This window comes from Salvelinus alpinus, chromosome 25 (assembly GCF_045679555.1).
Source record: "Salvelinus alpinus chromosome 25, SLU_Salpinus.1, whole genome shotgun sequence".
In the NCBI taxonomy this organism is placed as follows: Eukaryota; Metazoa; Chordata; class Actinopteri; order Salmoniformes; family Salmonidae; genus Salvelinus; species Salvelinus alpinus.
The window spans coordinates 1,884,002-1,911,020 of NC_092110.1; the positions used below are offsets into that span (position 1 = coordinate 1,884,002).

Genomic DNA, 27,019 nt, shown 5'->3' on the forward strand with positions numbered 1-27,019 from the left:
CAGGATACTATTCCCCGTTATTTCAATGCAATTTTGACAGCCAACTAGCTTAAAAAGTTTGAGGGTTTAACTAATTTTCCCTAGTTAGATTTTAGCTTATCTCGCTCTGGCGAGCATTATTTGTTGATCTTGTTGTTGATGTGCATAGGCAAATGAGGGAGAGATAGTCTACCTTTTTATGGTTGTTTGATCAATAGGACTGTGACATTTCAAAATGTAAGAGGAGAAATCCATTCAGGTGTATTTTGGGGCTTTTGGCGAATGCGTTCTAATGATCTAACGTCGCACTGTTGCTGCTGCCTGTAAACACACAGTCCAGTTCAAGGTGAGTGATGGCAGGCCCGTGTGGCAAATGGCTAATTTGCATGTAGGTCTACTGTAGCTCTGATTGGTTAGGTTGCACCGGTCTGCGTAAACTCTGGTCCTGGACAAGACAGATGTTTTATTTGTTCACAAATGACTGACTATACGCCAATCCCAAACATTCAATGAATTTATGAAAACTTGAAAATTACCATATCTAAGTGCTCGCTTGTCATGAAATGTACAAATCTAAAAAGTCTTCCTGGGTGTGTATTTGAGCGATTTTAATTTCATGTTGCTAAAACGCTGTCAGTTCCACTTGAACATTTTAGTCATTTAGCAGATGCTCTTATCCAGAGTGACTTACAGTTAGTGCATTCATCTTAAGATAGCAAGGTGAGACAACCACATATCACAACTGTCACATTTGAATTTGAGTCATTTAGTAGAAGCTCTTATCCAGAGCCACTTACAATCAGTGCAGTATGTGAGTCTGTGCTTTACACCAGTGTTTCAAAAATGGTTGGTTAGGACCAAACGGTCCAGTGGGTTACTGTTCAAGCTTGGGTTGAACGTTTGGGAACCGCTACTACGGTACTGTGGGTTCGCTAAAATGTGTTGAATATCATAGGTTACTTGTAAAGAGAGTATCTTGCCATGTGTATTATTGTATTATTGCTCTGTGGATCCTATGAAATCAGGAGTAAATTCAATAAAGCCATCTGGTTTTGAAGAAGGGAGAGATCAGAGCTTTCAGTATCTTCTGGGAGCCATCTGATCCAATTCACAGTGGTTATTCATTTTCACCCGACATCAAATTGTTGCAGGCGTATTTAATTTTGTTTTTCAATTGTTGGTAAATCATTTGATTACGGCCGTGGACGTCAAGCAGTTGCCTGGATGCAGAGGCTCAGGTGAAGTGATAGGATGGGATTCGTTGACTATGCAGCTGGGTTTAAATCTAACAGGGGAGTAGGAAGCAAAGAGACAGTCTGAAAACGGTCTGTTTGTTCCATTGGGTCTGTTCCTGCTCAGAGATGTTTTGATTAAGCCAATTTTTTTTAACAGTGTCACAGTTGCCCTCTGAGCACACACACACACACAGTTCCCTGGTGCTGGTGATGTCATCTTTTAGCGCTTGGCTGGAGACGGTTGCTGCAGTGTGGCAGTATGGTCCTGTATCTCTCTCTGGAGCTGTTCCCTACTGGTACACACACACACTCAAACATACACACACACAAAATACACACTTTCACCCCCTGCCCAAACACATGTTCCCACACCCCCTGCCACCTCCTCTCCACCTCTCCATCAGAGCGTCATGTAACCCAGGAGATCGGGGGAAATGTGTAGCAGCCATATAATCTCCCTTGCCCTACTTCCTGCTCTGTGCCATGCTGGGCAGGTCTGCCCATACTGACCCAATCACCACTGTATCACTGGGGCCACTAGCTCACCAACACCATGATACACGCATACACACATACACACGCATGTACCTACATAAATGTTCACACAGTTTCACTGGTCCTAGGGAAGTCATTGTTCCCTCAATGTTGATCAAAATGCATTTAGTCCCAATTCCTTTCATTCCATCTCCTCTCAATACATTGGTCAACGACACACACACACGCAAACATGGCGCGGGAGAGAATAGGGGACGTTTTACGGGCTCCTGCCCATAATGTTTCTGCCATCGTTTCCTTTGACTGAAAAGAGTGTCTGGACATCAGAACAGCTATCACTAACCTCAATTTGGACGAGGACTTCTACTTCAATGAGTCGGAGGCAAAATACATGCTGATTAGCCCAAATCTCCAACACTATAGAGGCTGGCGTGGGGAATACCTGACGAGACTATGTCGAAGAGTGGATAAATTACCCCAACACTCCTTTCTATTGGCAAACGTGCAATCACTGGAGAATAAACTGGATGAGCTCCGTTCGAGACTATCCTGTGAACGTGATCTGAAGAACTGTAATACCATATGTTTCTGAGCCGTGGCTGAACAAGGATTTGGTAAATATACAGTGCCTTCGCAAAGTATTCAGACCCCTTGACTTGTTCCACCTTTTGTTACGTTACAGCCTTATTCTAAAATGGATTAAAAATAATAATAATCCTCAACAATCTACAATGACGTACAGAAATCTTTGCACATTTATTAAAAATAAACACATAAATACCGTATTTGCATAAGTATTCAGACCCTTTGCTATGAGACTGGAAATTGAGCTCAGGTGCATCTTGTTTCAATTTATCATCCTTGAGCTGTTTCTACAACTTGATTGGCACACACCTGTCTATATAAGGTCCCACAGTTGACAGAGCAAAAACCAAGCCATGAGGTCGAAGGAATTGTCCGTAGAGCTCCGAGACGACAGCATTGTGTTGAGGATTGAAAGTCCCCAACAACACAGTGGACTCCATCATTCTTAAATGGAAGAAGTTTGGAAGGACAACCATCATTGCAGCACTCCACCAATCAGACCTTTATGTTAGTGGCCAGACAGAAGCCTGTCCTCAGTAAAAGGCACATGACAGCCCACTCTGAGTTTTCCAAAAGGCACCTAAAGACTCTCAGACCATGAAAAACAAGATTCTTTGATCTGATGGAATCAAGATTGAACTCTTTGGTCTGAATGCCAAGCGTTACATCTGGAGGAAACCTGGCACCATCCCTACAGCGAAGCATGGGGGTGGCAGCATCATGCTGTGAGGATGTTTTTCAGCGGCAGGGACTGGGAGAGAGGATCGAGGCAAAGATGAACGGAGCAAAGTACAGAGAGATCCTTGATGAAAAACTACTCCAGAGCGCTCAGGACCACAGACTGGGGCGAAGGTTCACCTTCCAACAGGACAATAACCCTAAACACAAGTCTCTGAATGTCCTTGAGTGGCTGTGCAGTAACGCTCCCCATCCAACCTGACAGAGCTTGAGAGGATCTGCAGAGAAGAATGGGAGAAACTCTCCAAATACAGGTGTGCCAAGCTTGTAGCATCATACCCAAGAAGACTCGATAATGTACTCACTGCCAAAGGCGCTTCAACAAAGAACTGAGTAAAGGGTCTGAATATTTATGTAAATGTGATATTTAAGTTTTTTAATAAATTATCAAACATTTCTAAAAACCTATCTTTGCTTTGTCATTACAGGGTATTGTGTGTAGATTAATGAGGGGGGAAAAAACGATTTCATCCATTTTAGAATAAGGCTGTAATGTAACAAAATGTGGAAAAGGTGAAGGGATCTGAATACTTTCCGAATGCACTGTAAATCTAGCTGTTTCTTCTACACAGGGAAGAAAAAGGGAAGCTCAGGGGAGGTGGTGTCGGTTTCTTTGTTATCAACAACTGGTGCGCGATCTCTAATATTAAGGAAGGCTCGAGGTGCTGCTCGCCTGAGTTAGAATAACTCATGATAAACTGTAGACCATAGTGTTTACCATCTATATGTTTCGTAGGTGTCTATTTACCACCAAAAAAACAATGCTGGCACTAAGCTGTATAAGTAAACAAGAAAATACTCACCCAGAGGTGGTGCTCCTAGTGGCCGGTGACTTTAATGCAGGAAAACTGAAAACCGTTGTACCTCATTTCTACACAGAGACGCCATCAAAATTCTCCCTCACCCTCCAATTGGCAAATCTGACCCACAACTCTATCCTCTTGATTCCTGCTTAGTAGCAAAAACTCAAACAGGAAATACCAGTGACACGCTCAATATGGAAGTGGTCCATTGAAGCAGATACAGGACTGTTTTGTTAGCACAGACTGGAATATGTTCTGAGATTCATCCGATGACATTGAGGAGTTTATCACATCAGTCACCGGCTTCATTAATAAGTGCATTGACGACGTCATCCCCACAGTGAATGTACATACATATCCTAACCAGAAGACATGAGTTACAGGCAACATCCGCACTGAGCTAAAGGCTTGAGCTGCCGCTTTCAAGGAACGGGACACTAATCCGGATGCTTATAAGAAATCCCGCTACGCCCTCCGACGAACCATCAAAAAGGCAAAGCATCAATACAGGACCAAGATCGGGTCCTACTACACCAGCTCTAACGCTCGTTGTAGGTGGCAGGGCTTGCAAACTATCACTGACTACAAAGGGAAAACCAGCTGCGAGCTGTCCAGTGACGTGAGCCTACCAGATGAACTAAATACCTTCTATGCTCACTTTGAGGCCAGCAACACTGAACCACGCATGTGAGCACAAGCTGTTCTGGAAGACTGCGTGATCACGCTCTCCGTAGCCGATGTGAGTAAGACCTTGAAACAGGTTAACATTCACAAGCCTGCAGGGCCAGGCGGACTACCAGGACGTATGCTCAGAGCATGCGCTGACCAGTGTCTTCACTGACATTTACAACCTCTCCCTGACCCAGTCTGTAATACCTACATGTTTCAAGCAGACCACCATTGTCCTTGTGCCCATGAACGCCAAGGTAACCTGTCTAAATTACTATCGCCCCGTAGCACTCACATGAAAGGCTTTGAAAGGCTGGTTGAATGGCTCACATCAACACCATCATCCCAGACACCCCGGACCCACTCCAATTTGCATACCACCCCAACAGATCCACAGATGACCCAATTTCTATTGCACTCCACACCGCCCTTTCCCATCTAAACAAAAGGAACACCTACGTAAGAGTGCTGTACATTGACTACAGCTCAGCATTCAATGCCATAGTGCCCTCCAAGCTCATCACTAAGGTGAGGACCCTGGGATTAAATACCTCCCTCTGCAACTGGATCCTGGACTTCCTGTAGGCAGCAACACATCCGCCACGCTGACCCTCAACATGGGGACCTCTCAGGAGTGTGTGCTTAGTCCCCTCCTGTACTCCCTGTTCACCTACGACTGCGTGGTCGTGCACGACTCCAACGCTATCAGTAAGTTTGCCGGCGACACGACGGTGGTAGGCCTGATCACCGACGATAATGAGACAGCCTACAAGGAGGAGGTCAGAGACCTAGCAGTGTGGTGCCAGGACAACCACCTCTCCCTCAACATCAACAATACAAAGGAGCTGTTTGTGGACTACAGGAAACCGAGGGCCGAGCTCTCCCCCATCCACATCGACGGGGCTGTAGTGGAGCAGTTCGAGAGCTTCAAGTTCCTTGGTGTCCACATCACTAAGGAACTATCATGGTCCACACACACTAAGACAGTGAAGAGGGCACGACAATGCCTTTTCCCCCTCAGGAGGCTGAAAAGATTTGGCATGGGCCCTCAGATCCTCAAAAAGTTCTACAGCTGCACCATTGAGAGCATCTTGACTGGCAGCATCACCAGTTGGTATGGCAACTGCTTGGCATCCGATTGCAAGGCGGTACAGAGGTGCGTCAGAGGAAGGCCCTAAATAGTCTCTTCTTGGACCAGTCTTGGACCAACAAGACTTGGACAAGTCTTGGACAAGTCTTGGACCAACAAGACCCTGAACAGCTTCTACACCCAAGCCATAACACTACTAAATAGTTAGTCTGGGTATCTATTGGTTAACTATTTAACTAGGCCGTCATTGTAAATAAGAATTTGTTCTTAACTGACTTGCCGAGTTAAATAAAAAATAACTAAATAAATCTGCATTGACCCTTTTTTCACTAACTCATTTGACTCATCACATACACTGCTGTTACTGTTTATTGTCTATCCTGTTGTCTAGTCACTTTATCCCTACCTATATGTGCACATCTACCTCAATTACCTCGTACCCCTGCACATTGATTCGGTACTGGTACCCCGTGTATATGGCCATGTTATCGTTACTCATTGTGTATTTATTCCTCGTGTTATTATTTTTCTATTATTTATCTTTCTTTCTCTCTGCATCATTGGGAATGTCCCGTAAGTAAGCATTTCACTGTTAGTCTACTCCTGTTGTTTACGAAGCATGTGACAAATACATTTGATTTGACACACACAAACACACGCACACACATGCAAACCCGCACGTACACAGAAACACTGCTATCCTCCACACTGCACTCCCTGCCATTAACACTAATTTGCCTGCTGGCGATGCTCTTGTCCGTGCCATCAAACGCTATTATGGATAAATGTTTTGTTACCATGGCATCAGGTAGGCCCCCACGTCTCCCGCTATTGAAAAACACACACACACACACACACACACACACACACACACACACACACACACACACACACACACACACACACACACACACACACACACACACACACACACACACACACACACACACACACACACACACACTGAAGCGTGACCTGGTAGCCGATTATTATGCCTTACATATGTGGACATAATAACAGTCTTTATGCCTCCTTTATCCTCCATAAGACGTCTTTGTGGTGTTCCTATCAGAGGAACACTGACTAAGAGACAGCCACAGCAGTTCTGTTGAAATAATGTCCAATTCGGTCATTGATACTTGTAATGTATTTCTAATCATCATAGAATCATATGTATGTCATTTCTGAACGACAATACATTCTATTTCGTAGCATAATATAGTTGCTGTTTATTTTGTTATTTGAAATCGTTTATATTGTGTGAAGCAAAATGTTTTGTCCTATATAATCACATTCTAAACTGATAAGTATAATCCAATTAATGAATTATTATATGAAAAGAGGTAAAACCATGTAGATGTGATTTGATTATCCATGTTTATATCTGTTCCACCTGTTTAACATTTAGTTAAGGTCTTTCCGTTTATCAGATTGCCATGTCTGTGTTACCAACAGAGTGGGATATTTACTCTCTGGAGAAGTTGTCTGATAACCAGTGTGATGTGGAGAAAGGTCGAGTCCTTGGATGACCATGCAGTCACCCTGTCTAAACAGCCCCAGGAAGACGTGTGTGTGTGTGTGTCTGCCCTCAGATCAGATCGAGTTGAGATTAGCTAGTCTAGCTCTAGCAGGTGGCCTGTGGCTGTCCCCATCCACACTGTCACACTCTTACCCCCTGTCAACAACACACTCCACACACACACACACAGCACAACTGCCTCACACCACTAGGTGCACTAGAAGTCTGACATATAGTACACAATATATACGAATTAGTAGATTCGACTATTTCAGCCACACCCGTTTGCTGACAGGTGTATAAAATTGTGCGCACCGCCATGCAATCTCCATAGACAAACATTGGCTGTAGAATGAACTTACTGAAGAGCTCAGTGACTTTCAACGTGGCAGCGTCATAGGATGCCACCTTTCCAACAAGTCGTCAGTTTGTCAAATTTCTGCTCTTCTAGAGCTGCCCTGGTCAACTGTAAGTGCTGTTATTGTGGAAACGTCTAGGCGCAACAGCAGCTCAGCCAGGAAGTGGTAGGCCTCACAAGCTCGCAGAACGGGACCGCTGAAGCGTGTAGCTCGTAAAAATCGTCTGTCCTCTGTTGTAACACTCATTACTGCGTTCCAAACTGCCTCTGGAAGCAAGGTCAGGCCAATGCATAGTGCCAACTGTAAAGTATGGTGGAGGAAGAATAATGGTCTGGGGCTGTTTTTCATGGTTCGGTTCAGGCCCCTTAGATCCAGTGAGGGAACATCTTAAAGTAACAGAATACAATGACATTCTAAATGATTCTTTGCTTCCAACTTTGTGGAAACAATTTGGGGAAGGCACTTTCCTATTTCAGCATGACAATGCCCTGTGCACAAAGTGAGGTCCATACAGAAATGGTTTGTCGAGATCGGTTTGGAGGAACTTGACTGGCCTGTACAGAGCCCTGACCTCAACCTCATCGAACACCTTTAGGATGAATTGGAACGCAGAAAGCGAGCCAGGCCTAATCTCCCAACATCAGTGTTCGACCTCACTAATGCTCTTGTGGCTGAATGGAAGCAAGTCCCCGCAGCAATGTTCAAACATCTAGTGGAAACCCTTCCCAGAAGAGTAGAGGCTGTTATAGCAGCAAAGGAGGGACCAACTCCATATTAATGGCCATGATTTTGGAATGAGATGTTCGACGAGCAGGTGTCCACATACTTTTAGTCATGCATTGTACAGTTGAAGTCGGAAGTTGACATACACCTTAGCCAAATACATTTAAACTCAGTTTTTCACAATTCCTGACATTTCATCCTAGTAAAAATGCCCTGTCTTAGGTCAGTTAGGATCATCACTTCATTTTAAGAATGTGAAATGTCAGAATAATAGTAGAGAGAATGATTTATTCTCTCTACTGCTTTGTGATGGCCACTCCAATACCTTGACTTTGTTGTCCTTAAGCCATTTTGCCACAACTTTGGAAGTATGCTTGGGGTCATTGTCCATTTGGAAGACCCATTAGCGACCAAGCTTTAACTTCCTGACTGATGTCTTGAGATGTTGCTTCAATATATCCACAGAATTTTCTTTCCTCATGATTCCATGTATTTTGTGAAGTGCACCAGTCCCTCCTGTAGCAAAGCACCCCCACAACATGATGCTGCCACACCCGTGCTTCACGGTTCGGATGGTGTTCTTCGGCTTGCAAGCCTCCCCCTTTTTCCTCCAAACATAACGATGGTCATTATGACCAAACAGTTCTATTTTTGTTTCATCAAACCAGAGGACATTTCTCCAAAAAGTACAATCTTTGTCCCCATGTGCAGTTGCAAACCGTAGTCTGCCTTTTTTATGGCGGTTTTGGAGCATTGGCTTTTTCCTTGCTGAGCGGCCTTTCCGTTTCTGTCAATATAGGACTTATTTTACTGTGGATATAGATACTTTTGTACCTGTTTCCTCCAGCATCTTTACAAGGTCCTATGCTGTTGTTCTGGGATTGATTTGAACTTTTCGCATATAAGTACGTTCATCTCTAGGCGATTTAACGCGTCTCCTTCCTGAGCGGTATGACGGCTGCGTGGTACCATGGTGTTTATACTTGCGTACTATTGTTTGTACAGATGAACGTGGTACCTTCAGGCGTTTGGAAATTGCTCCCAAGGATGAACCTTTTTTCTGAGGTCTTGGCTGATTTCATTTTATTTTCTCATGATGTCAAGCAAAGAGGCACTGAGTTTGAAGGTAGGCCTTGAAATACATTCACAGGTGCACCTCCAATTGACTCAAAGGATGTCAATTAGCCTATCAGAAGCTTCTAAAACCATGACATAATTTTCTGGATTTTTCCAAGCCGTTTAAAGGCACAGTCAACTTAGTGTATGTAAATGTCTGACCCACTGGAATTATGATACAGTGAATTATAAGTGAAATGATCTGTCTGTAAACAATTGTTGGAAAAATTACTTGTGTCATACACAAAGTAGATGTCCTAACCAACTTGCCAAAACTATAGTTTGTTAACAAGACATTTGTGGAGTGGTTGAAAAACAAGTTTTTATGACTGCAACCTAAGTGTATGTAAACTTCCGACTTCAACTGTATGTACAGGCCTGTGTGAGAGCATAGTGCTGGAGTTTGGAAAGCACCCCACCCTGTGGAATAAAATGCACACTGCAGAGAGAGAGAGAGAGAATCTCTTGGCAGCGGCAGCTTGTCTCAGGATCTGGGCACCATTTGGTGTTTTATCTGTTTACCATCAGTCCCTGTTTTTATCCAAGATTGGTATACACCCATAACATGTGGGGGATTGGCATACAACCTCTAGTAGTATTGCTTTTGTAGTCGTGTCGCTAGGTTGTGACCCTAATAGTATAACAAGAACTCTCACTAACATTACTGACACAGGGTGACACAACCCCCAGTGCCCCCCTCCCCATCCCACCTCCACACACACACACTCCAGCTGCCATCCCTACCCTCCAGTCTCAATGTCTATGCAAATCACTCCTCTTATGCCAGGGGCTAGCGCCATCCTTGAGCAGTGAGTGGTCTGATCCCACAGACAGAACACACACACACACAGTGTGCCCCCATACACACGTACATACATACACACACCCAGCATGCCAGGGGTGTGTTGCATCCTTGAGTGGTGTGTGTGTGTCGGTGGTGGTCTGTGCACAGTGGGGACCCAGGGCCATTAATTCCTGGAGAGCGGTGGGCAGGGCCGGCAGGCAGAGATTTATGGGAGAGGCAGACAGCTGTGGATGATTAATGCGTGTGTCACCAAGGGCCCCACTCAGCCCAGACACACACACACACACACCGATGCAGGGGCCAGGAGGACGATATGGTGTGTGTGTGTGATTGTGTTTGAGGGCCAGAAGAGGGCCAGAGGAGCATGGACTCCTTTTGGAAATATGGAGGCAGTGCCTTAGAATACACACATACACACATGTTTGTTTTACTATCCTTGTGGGGACCAAACAATTGATTCCCATTCAGAATCCTAAACCTTAACCCCTAACCTTAAATCTAACCTTCACTCCTAACCATAACCCTAAACCTATCCCCTAATTCTAACCCTAACTCTAATTGTAACCCTTAACATAACCCCTAAGCCTAAAATAGTATTTTTCCTTGTGGGGACCAACTTTTCCTTGTTTTACTATCCTTGTGAGGGCTTCTGATAGTAAAACCAAAAAAACACACACGTCCCTCTTAGTAAAGCTGTATTATGAATACTGTGAGGTGTGTGATTCCAATGACTCTTGTGTTGAATGGGGTTTGGCCTTGGTTATACCCCTGTGTCGTTTCTCACACAGCCAGACAGTGTGTTGATGTCCGTCTCTCTCTCTGTCAGTCAGTGTGTCTCTCTCTCTTTGAGCGAGTGTCTGGTAGAGGAGATAACAGGCTGATGGAATTCTACTCTCCATATTCAAACACAAGTCATTTTTCATTTCTACATCCACATAGAACACAAACACACACACCTTGGTTATACCCTTGTCATTTCTCGCACAGCCAGACAGTGTGTTGATGTCCGTCTCTCTGTCAGTTTGTCTCAACCCCCATCCCACACACACACACATGCTTCTGAATCAGTCGTGTGGGCATACCTACAGTGTGTCACACAGACATTTTTGAATAGACAGAAGCTCAGTCTGTGCTTGTGCCTTCTCCTGTCTGTGCAAGAATCAGAGATCACTCACTTACTATCTGTTTGATTCACTTCTAATGCTTTATTCAGCTGGGAAACCTGCCCTCTGCATTTGTACTGCCCTGATTAAACACCTACCGTGTGGCGAGACCGGCAAGATATTTTTTTGGGTTTTGTTTGTAGATGCCTTGCTAAAAGTGACTTGTCATCGTGTCAAGGTTTTCCCTCCGCGAGGTGATCGTTATTTGTATCCAACTGTAATATATTCCGCATTTTATCAGTAGGCAATTGGAGGAATGGGATTAGTAATGTGTAGCTATTGTACTTGTAAAATCAACTGGTCCCCAAGCGCAGGCAGCCTATTGTACTGCCGCTCAGTTTCAAATGTGCCTGAACAGATTGTCTCGCAGCCATTTCTCTCTGTCAACCTCTATAATCAGTCATACAGACAGGTCGGATGTTTGAATATGAAAAATGGTTAGAATATGAAAGATTGTAGGGAAGGCTAGGGCTACTGTGTATTATATTACATAAATCTCACATTTTTTGTGCGAGACAGGTGGTATCAAAAGAGAAGGCAGTCTAAGGAGAATACTAAATCATCATTGTGTTTTTAATAATACGTAAATACGAATGTCAAATGGAAAGTATTTGACATTCCAGAGAAGTTACCAAGACAGACAGAGAGAGAGACCGACAAACAGACAAACAGACAGACAGACAGAGAGAGAGACCGACAAACAGACAAACAGACAGACAGAGAGAAAGAGAGACAGACAGAGAAAGAGTGAGAGAGGGCAGTTGAAATGTCACCGGGCACTGCCTTGACACCTCATCACCGGCTCGGCAGGAATTAGCTAGCTGACATTTTACGTAGACGTCCGCCACCACTCCAGATGACAACGTCGCCTGGCGACCAAATTGCAAAGTGTCACTTTGTGTCAGACACGGGGAGACGTCTGAGCGTCTCACGGCTTGTGATGTCTGCAAATTACAGAGAAGCCGGCGGTTGAAACTTGATTTTGATAATGAAAAATGCTTCAGGTCGACGTGACAATGCGGATAAACGACGACAAACGACAGTGATAATATCGCAAATAATGATAATCACTGTCCAATCAGTGCGGAGGGATTTGCAGTGCTCTAGCTGGGGATCTTCAAGGTCGTAGTGAGATGGCCGCGGGTGACAGCTACTGATATCTGACTGAAAGGGATTTAGAGGGAAGCATATGTTGGTTGTTTAGTCTGGGGACTTCAGGGGACAATTGGACAGCTTTATTGTTTGTGTCTGTATTCTGTGTTGTGATTTGTAGCACAGTTTGTGTATTATCTGATGTAGCATGTGTATTAAGTTATAGAGTTTGTCTATTGTTTCGCTAACACTCAGCGTCATAACATGTTATGACACGGTCATAACCATGTTATAATGTCATAACAGCTGACATAACTTGTCAGCACCTGTCATAATATGGTCATAACACTGTCATGACCCATATATTTACAACTGTTGTGGCATATATTGTGTTATTTTATAGCTGGTTATGACACCTACATTAGTGTGTCAACACCCACATTTATTCAAATGTGTTTTTTCCCTGTCAAGAAGTTTCCTTTCATTTGAAAGTTTGTTTCTTAAGTAATTTGTTGTAAAAAAAAATATTTTGTCATGTTTTTTTTCTATCATATTGTATACAGTGTCATAGAGCATTACAACCATCCTGTGTCACTATACTTGGAGTAAGAAAATGCACTTTATGACTGTCAAGAAGCATTATGACCATCATAATCATATAAGCCAGACAGGCCTATCACGTACATGCCCTTAATTCAGTCATCAGTCAAAAAGAGGGTATCTTGTCCTGCTCCTGAAATATGCTCCTGCATTCATCCCAGTCATCAGAAACAGAGCATTGGGGTAGGTGCATGTCTGACATCGGTGTGTGCACAATTACAATGATAATTTAATAATTTTAAAATATTTCAAAAGATAAATATACTTTTGACAAAGTAGGCTATGCTGTAGTGCAGTGGTTCCCAAACTTTTTATAGTCCCGTACCCCTTCAAACATTCAACCTCCAGCTGTACCCCCTCTAGCACCAGGGTCAGCGCTCTCTCAAGTGTTGTTTTTTGCCATCATTATAAGCCTGCCACACGCACACTATACGATACATTTATTAAACATAAGAATGAGTGTGAGTTTTTGTCTCAACACGGCTTGTGGGAAGTGACAAAGAGCTCTTATAGGAACAGGCCACAAATAATAATAATCAATCATTTTGCTCTTTATTTCGCCATCTTACATATAAAACCTTATTTGTTCATCGAAAATGGTGAATAACTCACCACAGGTTAATGAGAAGGGTATGCTTGAAAGGATGCACATAACTCTGCAATGTTGGGCTGTGTTGGAGAGAGTCTCAGTCTTAAATCATTTTCCACACACAGTCTGTGTCTGTGTTTAGTTTTCATGCTAGTGAGGGCTGAGAATCCACTCTCACATAGGTACGTGGTTGCAAAGGGCATTAGTGTCTTAACAGCGCAATTTGCCAAGGCAGGATACTCTGAGTGCAGCCCAATCAAGAAATCTGGCAGTGGCTTCTGACTAAATAAAATTTTCACAGAACCGCTTGTTGCAATTTTCGATGAGGCTCTCTTGTTCAGATATCAGTAAGTGGACTGGAGGCAGGGCATAAAAGGGATAACAAATCCAGTTGTTTGTGTCATCCGTTTTTGCGTAATTGCGCACCCAACTCATTCAGGTGCTTCACTATATCACATTTGACATTGTCCGTAAGCTTGAGTTCATTTGCACACAAAAAAACATACAATGATGGAAAGACCTGTGTGTTGTCCTTGTTATTGCAGACAGAAAAGAGCTCCAACTTCTTAACCATTAGCCTAAATTTTGTCCCGCACATTGAATATAGTTCAGGAGAGTCCCTGTAATCCTAGGTTCAGATCATTCAGGCGAGAAAAAACATCACCCAGATTGGCCAGTCGTGTGAGAAACTCGTCATCATGAAAGTGGTCAGACAAGTGAAAATGATGGTCAGTAAAGAAAACTTTAAACTCGTCTCTCAATTTAAAAAAAATTGTCAATACTTTGCCCCTTGATAACCAGCGCACTTCTGTATGTTGTAAAAGCGTTACATGGTTTCTGCCCATATCATTGCATACTGCAGAAAATGCATGAGAGTTCAGTGGCCTTGCTTTAACAAAGTTAACCATTTTCACTGTAGTGTCCACATCGTCTTTCAAGCTGTCAGGCATTCCCTTGGCAGCAAGAGCCTCTCGGTGGATGCTGCAGTGTACCCAAGTGGCGTCGGGAGCAACTGCTTGCACACGTATTACCACTCGACTATGTCTCTCTGTCATGGCTTTTGCGCCATCAGTACAGATACCAACACATCTTGACCACCAAAGTCCATTTGATGTCACAAAGCTGTCCAGTACTTTAAAAATATCCCCTCCTGTTGTCCTGGTTTGCAGAAGAGGATGTCTTCCTTAATTGACCCCCCATAAATGTAACGGACATATACCAGGAGCTGTGCCAGGCCCGCCATGTCTGTTGACTCATCCAGCTGTAACGCATAGAATTCACTGGCTTGTATATGAAGCAGCAATTGTTTCAAAACATGTCACTGATTAGTCGTGAAACAGTGGTGTTTGATGGAGGCATTGTCTGTATAGTTTTTTGGGCCTTTTCCCACAGCATTGTCCCAGCCATATCCGCGGCAGCAGGAAGAATTAAGTCCTCCACAATAGTATGGGGCTTGCCTGTCTTAGCCACTTGGTAGCTCACCATACAGTATAAGACACTTCTAGCCCCTTCTTATTAATGGTATCTGTTGCTTTTATACATGTCTTACTACTCAAAAGTTGTCTTAAACCTCGCTCAAAACCTCCTGTGGCTTATTTTTCAAATTGGCATGTTTTGTTTCTAAATGTCTGCGCAAGAGTGAAGGTTTCATTGAGTTGTGAGATAGTACTTTTGCACATATAACACACTGTGGCTGAGGAAAGGCACTACTCCCAATATAAGTGAACCCAAAATCAATGTAGTTCTCATCATATTTGCGCCTCTTCGATGGTCCAACGTCCCTGTCTGTTGTTTGGTGCTTTCCCGGGTAAGGGGGCAGTAGCTCTTCGGCTGCATCAGATTCTCCATTGTCAGTGTCCGCTCTAGCTGGGCTAACAACAAATGTAGAATTACTGATGCTAGCATTGGATTTTCTCGTGGAAGCAGAACAACTTGTGTCGTCGACAGGTACAGTACTGCTTGTAGTATCAGTACTACCAGTAAAGCTGGTATGTGTCTCTATGGACGCGGGCCTTACTTTTTTAAAACCATTTATCAATTTCCGAGCAAACGGAATGAGCAGCAGCTATGTTTAGCTACATACGGACTGTTAATGGAATTCCCGCGAGAAAGTAACGGTTAATGTGATTGGATGTTAATTATTTGACTAGGCTACCTGTATTTGACATTGTGTTGTTATTTCGCTAAACACTACAGTCGTGGCCAAAAGTTTTGAGAATGACACAAATATAAATTTTCACAAAGTCTGCTGCCACGGTTTGTATGATTGCAATTTGCATATACTCCAGAATGTTATGAAGAGTGATCAAATGAATTGCAATTAATTGCAAAGTCCCTCTTACTGAATCCCCCAAAAACATTTCCACTGCATTTCAGCCCTGCCACAAAAGGACCAGCTTACATCATGTCAGTGATTATCTCATTAACACAGGTGTGAGTGTTGACGAGGACAAGGCTGGAGATCACTCTGTCATGCTGATTGAGTTCGAATAACAGACTGGAAGCTTCAAAAGGAGGGTGGTGCTTGGAATCATTGTTCTTCCTCTGTCAACCATGGTTACCTGCAAGGAAACACGTGCCGTCATCATTGCTTTGCTCAAAAAGGGCTTCACAGGCAAGGATATTGCTGCCAGTAAGATTGCACCTAAATCAACCATTTATCAGCTCATCAAGAACTTCAAGGAGAGCGGTTCAATTGTTGTGAAGAAGGCTTCAGGGCGCCCAAGAAAGTCCAGCAAGCGCCAGGACCGTCTCCTAAAGTTGATTCAGCTGCGGGATCGGGGTACCACCAGTACAGAGCTTGCTCAGGAATGTCAGCAGGCAGGTGTGAGTGCATCTGCACGCACAGTGAGGCGAAGACTTTTGGAGGATGGCCTGGTGTCAAGAAGGGCAGCAAAGAATCCACTTCTCTCCAGGAAAAACATCAGGGACAGACTGATATACTGCAAAAGGAACAAGGATTGGACTGCTGAGGACTGGGGTAAAGTCATTTTCTCTGATGAATCCCCTTTCCGATTGTTTGGGGCATACGGAAAAAAGCTTGTCCGGAGAAGACAAGGTGAGCACTACCATCAGTTCAGTTTCATGCCAACAGTAAAGCATCCTGAGACCATTCATGTGTGGGGTTGCTTCTCAGCCAAGGGAGTGGGCTCACTCACAATTTTGCCTAAGAACAGAGCCATGAATAAAGAATGGTACCAACACATCCTCCGAGAGCAACTTCTCTCAACCATCCAGGAAGAGTTTGGTGACGAACAATGCCTTTTCCAGCATGATGGAGCACCTTGCCATAATGCAAAAGTGATAACTAAGTGGCTCGGGGAACAAAACATCGATATTTTGGGTCCATGGCCAGGAAACTCCCCAGAATTTAATCCCATTGAGAACTTGTGGTCAATCCTCAAGAGGCGGGTGGACAAACAAAACCCCACAAATTCTGACAAACTCCAAGCATTGATTATGCAAGAATGGGCTGCCATCAGTCAGGATGTGGCCCAGAAGTTAATTGACAGCATGCCAGGGTGGATTGCAGAGGTCTTGACAAAGAAAGGTCAACATTGCGAATATTGACTCTTTGCATCAACTTCATGTAATTGTCAATAAAAGCCTTTGACACTTATGAAATGCTTGTAATTATACTTCAGTATTCCATAGTAACATCTGACAAAAATATCTAAAGACGCTGAAGCAGCAAACTTTGTGGAAATTAATATTTGTGTCATTCTCAAAACTTTTGGCCACGACTGTAGATGGTTTAATTTTATTTTTGGCAGTGAAACAAGGCTACTCAGACGAGGGAAAAAACCTCACTCAAATGTATAGCCCCGTTGGAAAATATAAATGGACTGTTTGAAAATGTGAAGAAGAATTGTTATAATTTTTTATTTAAATGTGAATCACAGTTTTGTTTGGCATACCACCGATGGAATTGTGTGTACCCCAGTTTGGGAATAACTGGTGTAACGGAATGTTTTGCCTTATGTGGTAGGTTTTGTGGGTTTTGACACAACTGTAGGTGTCATAACCAGCCATAAAATAACGCAGTATATGTCACAACAGGTCTAAATATATGTGTCATGAGAGGTTATGTCAGCTGTTATGAAATATTATGTCCATGTCATAACGTGTTATGACGCTGGGTGTCAAGTGAAGTATTACCATTGTTTCATTATGTCTATACGTCTTTATATCTGTGTATTTCATAGAGTTGCCAATTGGCTGCTGCTCATTACTTATTTAAAAAAATGTATTGTTACCTTCATTTAACTAGGCAAGTCAGTATTTTAATGACGGCCTAGGAACAGTGGGTAACTGTTAACTGCCTTGTTCAGGGGCAGAACGACAGATTTTTACCTTGTCAGCTCGGGGATTCGAACTTGCAACCTTCCAATTACTAGTCCAACACTCTAACCACTAGGCTACCTGCCGCCCCTTATGTTGCTCCCACCTAAAGCTACATAATATCTGCCTGTGTACAGCAGTGTACCATGAATGTGTCGGCATACAGTATGTTAGCGGGGGAGTTGCATTTTTCATGCTCCTGTCTCATCTGTGTGTGTTTGTTCTCTGACCGGAACTAATTTTACAACAATGACATTTCACCCCTCTTTCAACTGTCAACCACTGAAACTTTAAACAAGTTACAGTGCATGTGTCATGGCTCCTATCAACTGAGGCTCATGAAGGGGGAAAAAATAGTTTTCTATTTGATTACATGAGACAAACTGTTTTGCACCAAATGTCGCAGTGAGTTTGTGAGATAATGTTGCTGCTGAATGAAAGATGAAGATGACCATATGACATCGTACCCGTCCGGATTTTGCCGTAAAGCCAAAGCTGGCCTTGACTCCAACTATCAACACCTCCAACTTTAAACAACTCACTGTTCTTATAGGGACTATTACGGAGCAACTCCGGTCACGCTCTCTCACCATGGAGTTGTGAAGGTTTTCCAACAAAAGCCATTCTCAGTGCGTTGATGAATGGATAAGGCCGAGTTTGTTTTGGGATGAAATCCCGGCCCGGTGGCAGTAACGTATGAGTGTATTAGGAAAGAGAAAATCAGGGGGGAGGGATGGGGGATGGAGAGATCGATAGAATTTCAGGTGTGGAGGGCAGCAGATAAAAACCTTGCACCAAGGAGGAGATGAAGAGGTCTGTGGGCCTCATCTGAAGATCGATAATGGAGCTATGCTGGCATATGGGACATTTTATTTAGCTTATTTTACTGGAAGATTTCTGTGGGATAAACCGTCCTTGAGATTAATCATTTTATTACCCAAGACAACAGTAGTTATACCTTCTTGGAGTCATTATAGCCAAAATTTGGATGACTTACAAAGACCCCGTTTAATGATCTAACGAGAAAATCAGTTCTGTATAACAGGTCCTAGGGATAGAGAAAATATGATATTTTAACGCAATGTCATGTTACTGTGTTTCTTCGGTCAGATTCATCTCTACATTGGAACTGTGTATTGCCAGATAAGTCAGAACTGAATAGATGCATGTGCATCCCACTATCTTTCTATACAGTTAATAGACAGACACTATGGTTCTGCCAAACTCCTTAGTGAGAGAAACAGTCTCCCTCAGCAGTATTTTACTGTCAGCCCTGATTAGGAAATGACTGTAGGGACTTTGTCATGTCTGACTGCTTATAAAAACATACTGCGCATTAACTTACAGAAACACTTCCATAACTCACACAAACTCAATTAGGATGTGGAGGCGTGAGCGGCACAACCACTTATCTTGTGTGTTTACGCGATATAGGAGCGGAGACAGAATGAGAGCAGCATAGTAGCCACGGTGATCTGCTCTCTGTCCCTATATGTTCCTCTGGAATGGGGACTGAGGGAGGGCAGCTACATTGGACCAACTTAAAGCCTTTAAGCTAACGTCGTCACAAAATGGCCACCGTTTACGGTCCTTAGTGTAGCTATTTCTGTTTGTTGACACACACATGCACACTGCTTAGGTTCGACTTAGGTAACCTAACGGTTAAGAGCGTTGGGCCAGTAACCGAAAGGTCTCTGGTCCAAATCCCTGAGCCGAGTAGGTGAAAAATCAGTTTATGTGCCCTTGAGCAAGGCAATTAACCCTAATTGCTCATGTAAGTCCCTCTGGATAAGAGTCTACTAAATAGGATATGATATGTAAATGTTAAGACTGTATTTAAAAGCAGTGTTGTCTTAATCTAGTTCCTTGGGTGATACTGTACATAAAATAACTGTAATAGTCATTATTATTATTATTATTGGAACTAGCTGCCAATACAGTGTGTGTGTGTTTTCCTGGTGTTGCTAGGATGTTGTAACCTTGTTAGGTAAAGCTTCCGCCCTAGGAGGATGGTATTCATGATCGCTGGGATAAACCCTCTAGATTCCGGAAAGGATGGAAGCATGGCTGGCTGGCTGGCTGGCTGGCTGGCTGGCTGGCTGGCTGGCAGGCAGGCAGGCAGGGATTTGACATCTCCGGGCCCTTGACCTCCTTTAGAGAGGAATAAGAAAGACAATCTCCTGGTCGGTGGGTCGGGGACGCGTCTCCTTCAGGCACCAGAGGGACGAGTTGATTTACTGTCAAATCTGCCGGATTATCAATAATCTCACACAGACCCCGATCTACTCACAGAGAGCTGTGTGCTCACTCACGCACCCAGAGAGCGAGAGGTTGTTTGTGTGTGTGAGCGTGCATGTTAGTTTGTGTGTGTGTGTGTGTGTGTGTGTGCAAAGGTGTGTACGCATGTTCTTACTTTGCTCAAAACAGGCTACCCAAGAAAAAGAGAAGGGCTTCTGTTCTGCCTAGAGAACTACAAAAAAATGCTTAAATTTTCCACTTGAGCAGATTTCAATTTACACACACATCCCCCTCTGTCTCTCTGTCCTCTGGGTTATTGACAGCATTAAGACTGCTGTGATAAAAGATTGGCCACTTAGTGGAACTCGGGCTTTGTTTTTCTCTGCTAAGGACACTCACTCACAGAATGGCAAGGTTGGCTATAGTGAACTGTCAGTGTTGTCACTGGTGGGTGTACCTCTCTGATGAAGGATCTAATACCCAAATAGGTTGGTTTGTAGTTTATGAAGAAACTTTTTCCTATTTAATTGAACCCTGTTGCCCTCTAAGAGGGACTGGATGTTTCTTAAGGAGGTGTGGTGGCTAGAATCATTGTGTTTATGTGTGGCAGACATACTGCGTCTAGGGCCAGAGCATTACATCAGCCTCTCAAAGCAGCCAAGGGCAGCCAGCTACTCAATTCCCCTTTAAAACAGAGCTGGGCCACCACAACTGTGTGTGTGTGTACGGGCACTACTGCTCAGCTGTGTGTGTGTGTGCGCGCTCCTGCGTTCACGTGTATGTCTCCCACCCTTTTGTGGAGCCATTAGCATTGCTATCAGGAAGAGCAGACCCTGATGTATATGTCAGACCACTGAGAGTCAATTACCTCAGCCAGAGACAGCCATTGTGTTTGTCTGTGTGCCCTGGCCTATTGGTATTTAATACAGATATATTAATACAGCCGACTGACTGATCAACATGAACTTTACCTGGCACTCTTGGAGAGACGACACCACCCCGAAAGTCTGACATTAACAAACTGTTATCTTTGAGTGTTTTATTATACACTGACTGTACAAAACATTAGGAACACCTTCCTAATATTGAGTTGCACCCCCCTTTTGCCCTCAGAACAGCCTCAATTCGCCGGGACATTGGCTCTACACGGGCTAGAAAGCGTTCCATAGGGATGCCCATGTTGACTCCGATGAATCCCACGGTTGTGTCGAGTTGGTGGCCCATTCTTGACACTCACGGGAAACTGCAGCAGCATTGCAGTTCTTCACTCAAACCGGGCACCTACTACCATACCCCCCCCCCCCCCCCCCCCAAAGGCACTTAAAACTTTTGTCTTGCCCGTTCACCCTCTGAATGGCGCACACACACACAACCCATGTCTCAAGGCTTAAAAATACTTCTTTAACCGGTCTCCTCCCCTTCGTCTACGCCTATTGAAGTTATACAAAAGGGGATCGTAGCTTTCACCTGGGTCCACCTGGTCTGTCTATTTCATGGAAAGAGTTTTTAATGTTTTGTACACTCAGTGTATATTTGTTACCATCAGTTAATGATGTGGTATTTTTCTTTACGCTGAAGGTAATGATGAAGACTGGATACAGAGGTTGACGTTAAAAGGTTTGCAATAACTTACTTTGACCATACCTTGAAAATGACCACAACCTCTGTCTCCCTTCGACCAATCTCTCCGTCCAGGTGGTCTACAAGAATAACGATATCCGTCTGGAGCTCTCCCGTCTGGCCCGCATCGTAGACCCTAAGATGAAGATCCAGGGGGACGTGGTCTTCAAGTGTGAGAACGTGGCCACCCTGGACCCGATCTCCTTCGAGACCCCCGAGGCCTACATCAGCCTGCCCAAGTGGAACACCAAGAGAATGGGCTCCATCTCCTTTGACTTCAGGACCTCGGAACCCAACGGACTCATCCTGTTCACCCACGGCAAGCCCCAGGAACGCAAGGAGGCCCAACGCAGTCAGAAGAACACCAAGGTAAGCCAATGAATGACGAATGGATCAAACAAACAATTCACTTTAGCCTATAGGTAAAGCTATGTCTAAAACTGTAAATAATCCATTCAATAGTGTAAGTAAGAAACAAAACATCTGCGTTCAAGGATCTTGGATTTATATATCCTTTTTTTTGTAAAGATATGTGGTGTACCCCTATGATGAACTAAACATCTTGACGATCTCCCTCAGGTCGACTTCTTTGCGGTGGAGCTGCTTGATGGCAGTCTATACCTACTGTTAGACATGGGCTCTGGGACCATCAAGGTCAAAGCCACCCAGAACAAGGTCAACGACGGGGCCTGGTACCACGTGGACATACAGAGAGATGGACGCTCAGGTGAGTCCTCTTTACCCTCCTCTCCCACTCTCTACTCCCCTATCCCCATCTCTCTATCACTACCTTCTCTCACTCTCTCTGAGTGTGTGTGTGTGTGTGTGTGTTTCTGTGTGTGTGTGTGTGTGTGTGTGTGTGTGTGTGTGTTGTTGTATTGATGTGAGTGCAGTGTATCACTCTCTGCCCAGTGCTGGGCCTGTGAGGGTCTTAGAGGGCAGACAGGCTGTTAGACAAGGCTGGGATGGCATGGCCAGGTGACTCACTGCAGCACATATTACTGCTATTGATCTACCGCTGCCGCCATACACACAAGGGCACGCACACACATGGCTGAACACATACACACACACAGACGAACACAGAAGCGCGTATACACACTGTTCAAGCTCTCCATCGCACTCTGGATCTGAGTTAAGGACACACAGAGAGGCCACACACACTCTGCTGCTTGGCTTGAGACATAAACAGAGATAAGCCTGCCATACAGCAGTGTCTGCGCTGTAACTGTCTCTCGGTTCTCTCTCACTCTCTTGTTCTATCCCTCTCTCCCTCTCTCGGAGGTCTACTATAATCACAAAGCTCATATATCGTAACCTAAGCTGTGAGACTCTATTTGACAGAGAGAGCGTCAGGAAACCCTGTGCCCTGTATCAATACCTTACACAGACAGTGGATTACCAATGCGTTATGCTATACTCAACATCTTCAGCATCTCAAAGGCTGTCAGCCGTCAAAACTCTACCGTCATTGTAGACGAGTGTGGAAAAGTAACGATACGCTGGCCTAGTAAAGCGAGGTGACAGCTACTGTAGCTAGCATAGTAACCTTTTTGAAAATACTGTATTTATTGAGCACACAGATTCCAATTGGGCCCACATAGGCTAGAACAGGGGTATTCATTTCTGACCCTATGAGGTCCGGGGCCTGCTGGTTTTCTCCTCTACCAGATAATTAGTTGCACCCACCTGGTGTCCCAGGTCTAAATCAGTCCCTGACGAGAGGGGAAAAAATGAAAAAGGCATTGGAACTGGCTTTGAGATCCAGATTTGAGTTTGAGGAGGCTAGTTTGGAAACCCCTGCCCTACTGTGCATGGGAGTACTGTCTTATCTTACAATGATAGACATACAACGTAAAATATTTTCTATTTAATTCTGTGGTTTAAAACCATCTCCTCACCCTCTCCAGGCACCATCTCAGTCAACAGCCGGCGCACCCCGTTCACAGCCAGCGGTGAGAGTGAGATCCTTGACCTGGAAGGAGACATGTACCTGGGTGGTCTACCCTCGGACCGTGCCAACCTCATTCTGCCCACCGAGCTGTGGACCGCCATGCTCAACTATGGCTACGTGGGCTGCGTGCGCGACCTCTTCATCGACGGGCGCAGCAAGGACATCCGACAGATCGCTGAGGCTCAGAACGGGGCGGGCATCAAGCCGTCGTGCAACAAGGTGGTGGGGAAACAGTGCGAGAGCTACCCGTGTAAGAACAGAGGCGTCTGTAAGGAGGGATGGAACCGGTTTATCTGTGATTGTACCGGCACGGGGTACTGGTCACGCACCTGCGAGAGAGGTAGGTGGAGGCGATTGATTTGTGTGTTTTTCATGCGTACTTGTGGGTGTGTGTTCTGACTGTGTACAGTGCATTCGGAAAGTATTCAGACCCCTTGACTTTTTCCACATTTTGTTACGTTACATCCTTATTCCCCCCCCCCCCCCCCCCCCACATCAATCTACACACAATACCCCATAATGACAAAACAAAAACAGTTTTTTGGAAATGTTTGCAAATGTATTAATAAATAAAAAACTGAAATATTACATTTACATAAGTATTCAGACCATTTACTCAGTACTTTGTTGAAGCATCTTTGGCAGCGATTACAGGCTCGAGTCTTCTTGGGTATGACGTTACAAGCTTGACACCCCTGTATTTGGGGAGTTTGTCCCATTCTCTGCAGATCCTCTCAAACTCTGTCAGGTTGGATGGGGAGCGTCACTGCACAGCTATTTTGAGGTCTCTCCAGAGATGTTTGATCGGGTTCAAGTCTGGACTCTGGCTGGGCCACTCAAAGACATTCAGAGACTTGTCCCGAAGCCACTCCTGCGTTATCTTGGCTGTGTGCTCAGGGTCGTTTGAAGGTGAATCTTCATCTCAGGTCCTGTGCGCTCTGGAGCAGATTTTCATCTAGGATCTCTCTGTATGTTGCTCTGTTCATCTTTGCCTCGATCCTGACTAGTCTCCCAGTCCCTGACGCTGAAAAACATCCTCACAGCATGATGCTGCAACTACCATGCTTCACCGTAGGGATGGTGCCAGGTTTCCTCCAGACGTGACGCTTGGCATTCAGGCCAAAGACTTCAATCTTGGTTTCATCAGACCAGAGAATCTTGTTTCTCATGGTCTGAGAGTTCTTTAGGTGCCTTTTGGCAAACTCCAAGCGGGCTGTCATGTGCCTTTTTTACTGAGGGTTGGCTTCCGTCTTGCCACTCCACCATAAAGGCCTGATTGGTGGAGTGCTGCAGAGATGGATGTCCTTCTGGAAGGTTCTCCCATCTCCACAGTGGATCTCAGGAGCTCTGTCAGAGTGATCATCGGGTTCTTGGTCACCTCCCTGACCAAGGCCGTTCTCCCCCGATTGCTCAGTTTGACTGGGCGGCCAACTCTAGAAGAGCCTTGGTGATTCCAAACCTCTTCCATTTAAGAGTGATGGATTCCACTGTGTTCTTGGGGACCTTCATTGCTACAGACATTTTCTGGTACCCTTCCCCAGATCTGTGCATCGACACAATGCTGTCTCAGAGCTCTATTGACAATTTCTTCGACCTCATGACTTGGTTTTTGCTCTGACGTGCACTGTCAACTGTGGGACCTTATATTGACAAGTGTGTGCCAAATCATGTCAAATTAATTGAGTTTACCACAGGTGGACTCCAATCAAGTTGTAGAAACATCTCAAGGATGATCAATGGAAACAGGGTGCACCTGAGCTCGATTTCGAGTCTCGTAGCAAAGGGTCTGAATACTTATATAAATAAGGTATTTCTGTTTTTTCTAAAAACCTGTTTTTGCTCTGTCATTATGGGGTATTGTGTGTAGATTGATTAGATTTGTATTTATTTAATCAATTTTAGAATAAGGCTTTAATGTAACAAAATTTGGAAAAAGGGAAGGGGTATGAATACTTTCCGAATGCACTGTATGTGCGTGTGTGTGTGTGTTTTTCTTGTTTTGATGTGTGGATTTGATTTACATTTACGCCATTTAGCAGACGCTCTAATACGGAACGACTTACAGGAGCAATTAGGGTTAAGTGCCTTGCTCAAGGGCACATTGGCAGATTTTTCAGTTAGTCTGCTCATTTACTGTTTTCTTCCTGTGAAATGGTTTATTAAAACATTAGTGGGCCTTTGGCCATGCGCCACGTGTCAGAGGGAGGTTAAGGCTCTAGAGGAGATGGTGGTGATGGCTGTATTGTTGACACTGTTGAAAGATTAATGTGGTTTCTGCCCTTTTCCTGTGAACTTTACTCTGCCCAAGGCAGTCCGGTGTTAAAGTTTCATGACCAGTTTCCAAATTGCATCGCTTGTTTTCAAAGTGTAAAAGAAAACAGTACTTTTTATTCACCCCCACCCCCATTTTTCCTTATTTTTTTTGTCAGGACTTGAGGGTGTTGCATGTGTTTCAATACAATGTTCCATCTCTTTCTCGCTCTCACCTTTATCAACTCCTATAGTTACTTGCTGTGTCACGTCTCTATGACCTCTCTGTCTCTCTCTCCCAATCACACAATTACAGCCAGAGGATATACAGTACAGACCCATTACTGGAGATAATATACCACAGTAATACACTATACTGTAAACCTACTGCTTATTAATGGAAACACATACTTATCGATCCCCTCCATCCCCCCCTCCCTCCTTTTATCTCCCTCCGTTACAGACACATATTGTAAATCAGGCCGTCTTTGGCGCTATTCTTAGGGTCAACCCACATAAGACCTGCACTTATGAGGGAAAACACTTATTGCAAACACCAGCGAAAGGGTTGGAATTACAGCGGCGTGGCCATATCGATATCTATTATGGAATCTATTCATCTAATGTGGAAGATAAAAGGTTCCGGAGTCTGTGGAACTGTCTCTTTACAAGGTCACCTGTATATGACACCTCTGAAAACACACAGGATAAGTAGGTTTCTTTGAATATGTGCTCGTATTGCAGTACAATAGATCAGTGAAATTTATTCAGGATGAATCCATTGTGCATGACCAACACTGAGAAATGAGAGGAGATGTCTGACGAAGGATTGCTGTGCGAGGGGTATGTCTTTTAGGGGTATGTCTTTTTAGACCTTAGTTTACACAAACTTGTGCAATATAAGCTGTTTTGAAGTGTGTCGTTGGAATCCGCTTTGCTTCCGTAATGTTTTGGCATGGAACAAAGCACTATGGTAATAAAGTTGAAGAACAGAGCATTTCGCTTCACTAATTTGATTAGAACAGAACGCATGACATGAAGGTACATTCCTCCGCT

General features: G+C 44.2%; 1 protein-coding gene across 22 annotated transcripts in view; it reads left to right on the forward strand.

The window, feature by feature from the left end:
- nrxn3a (neurexin 3a) overlaps positions 1 to 27,019 on the forward strand; it is a 437,732-nt gene that overhangs the window by 103,110 nt on the left and 307,603 nt on the right. For all 22 annotated transcript variants that reach the window (XM_071365150.1, XM_071365152.1, XM_071365149.1 and 19 more), the window contains exons 8-10: positions 21,835 to 22,128; positions 22,339 to 22,486; positions 23,670 to 24,053. In XM_071365150.1, coding sequence (XP_071221251.1) covers positions 21,835 to 22,128; positions 22,339 to 22,486; positions 23,670 to 24,053 — 826 coding nt within the window. The remainder of the gene's footprint in view (positions 1 to 21,834; positions 22,129 to 22,338; positions 22,487 to 23,669; positions 24,054 to 27,019) is intronic.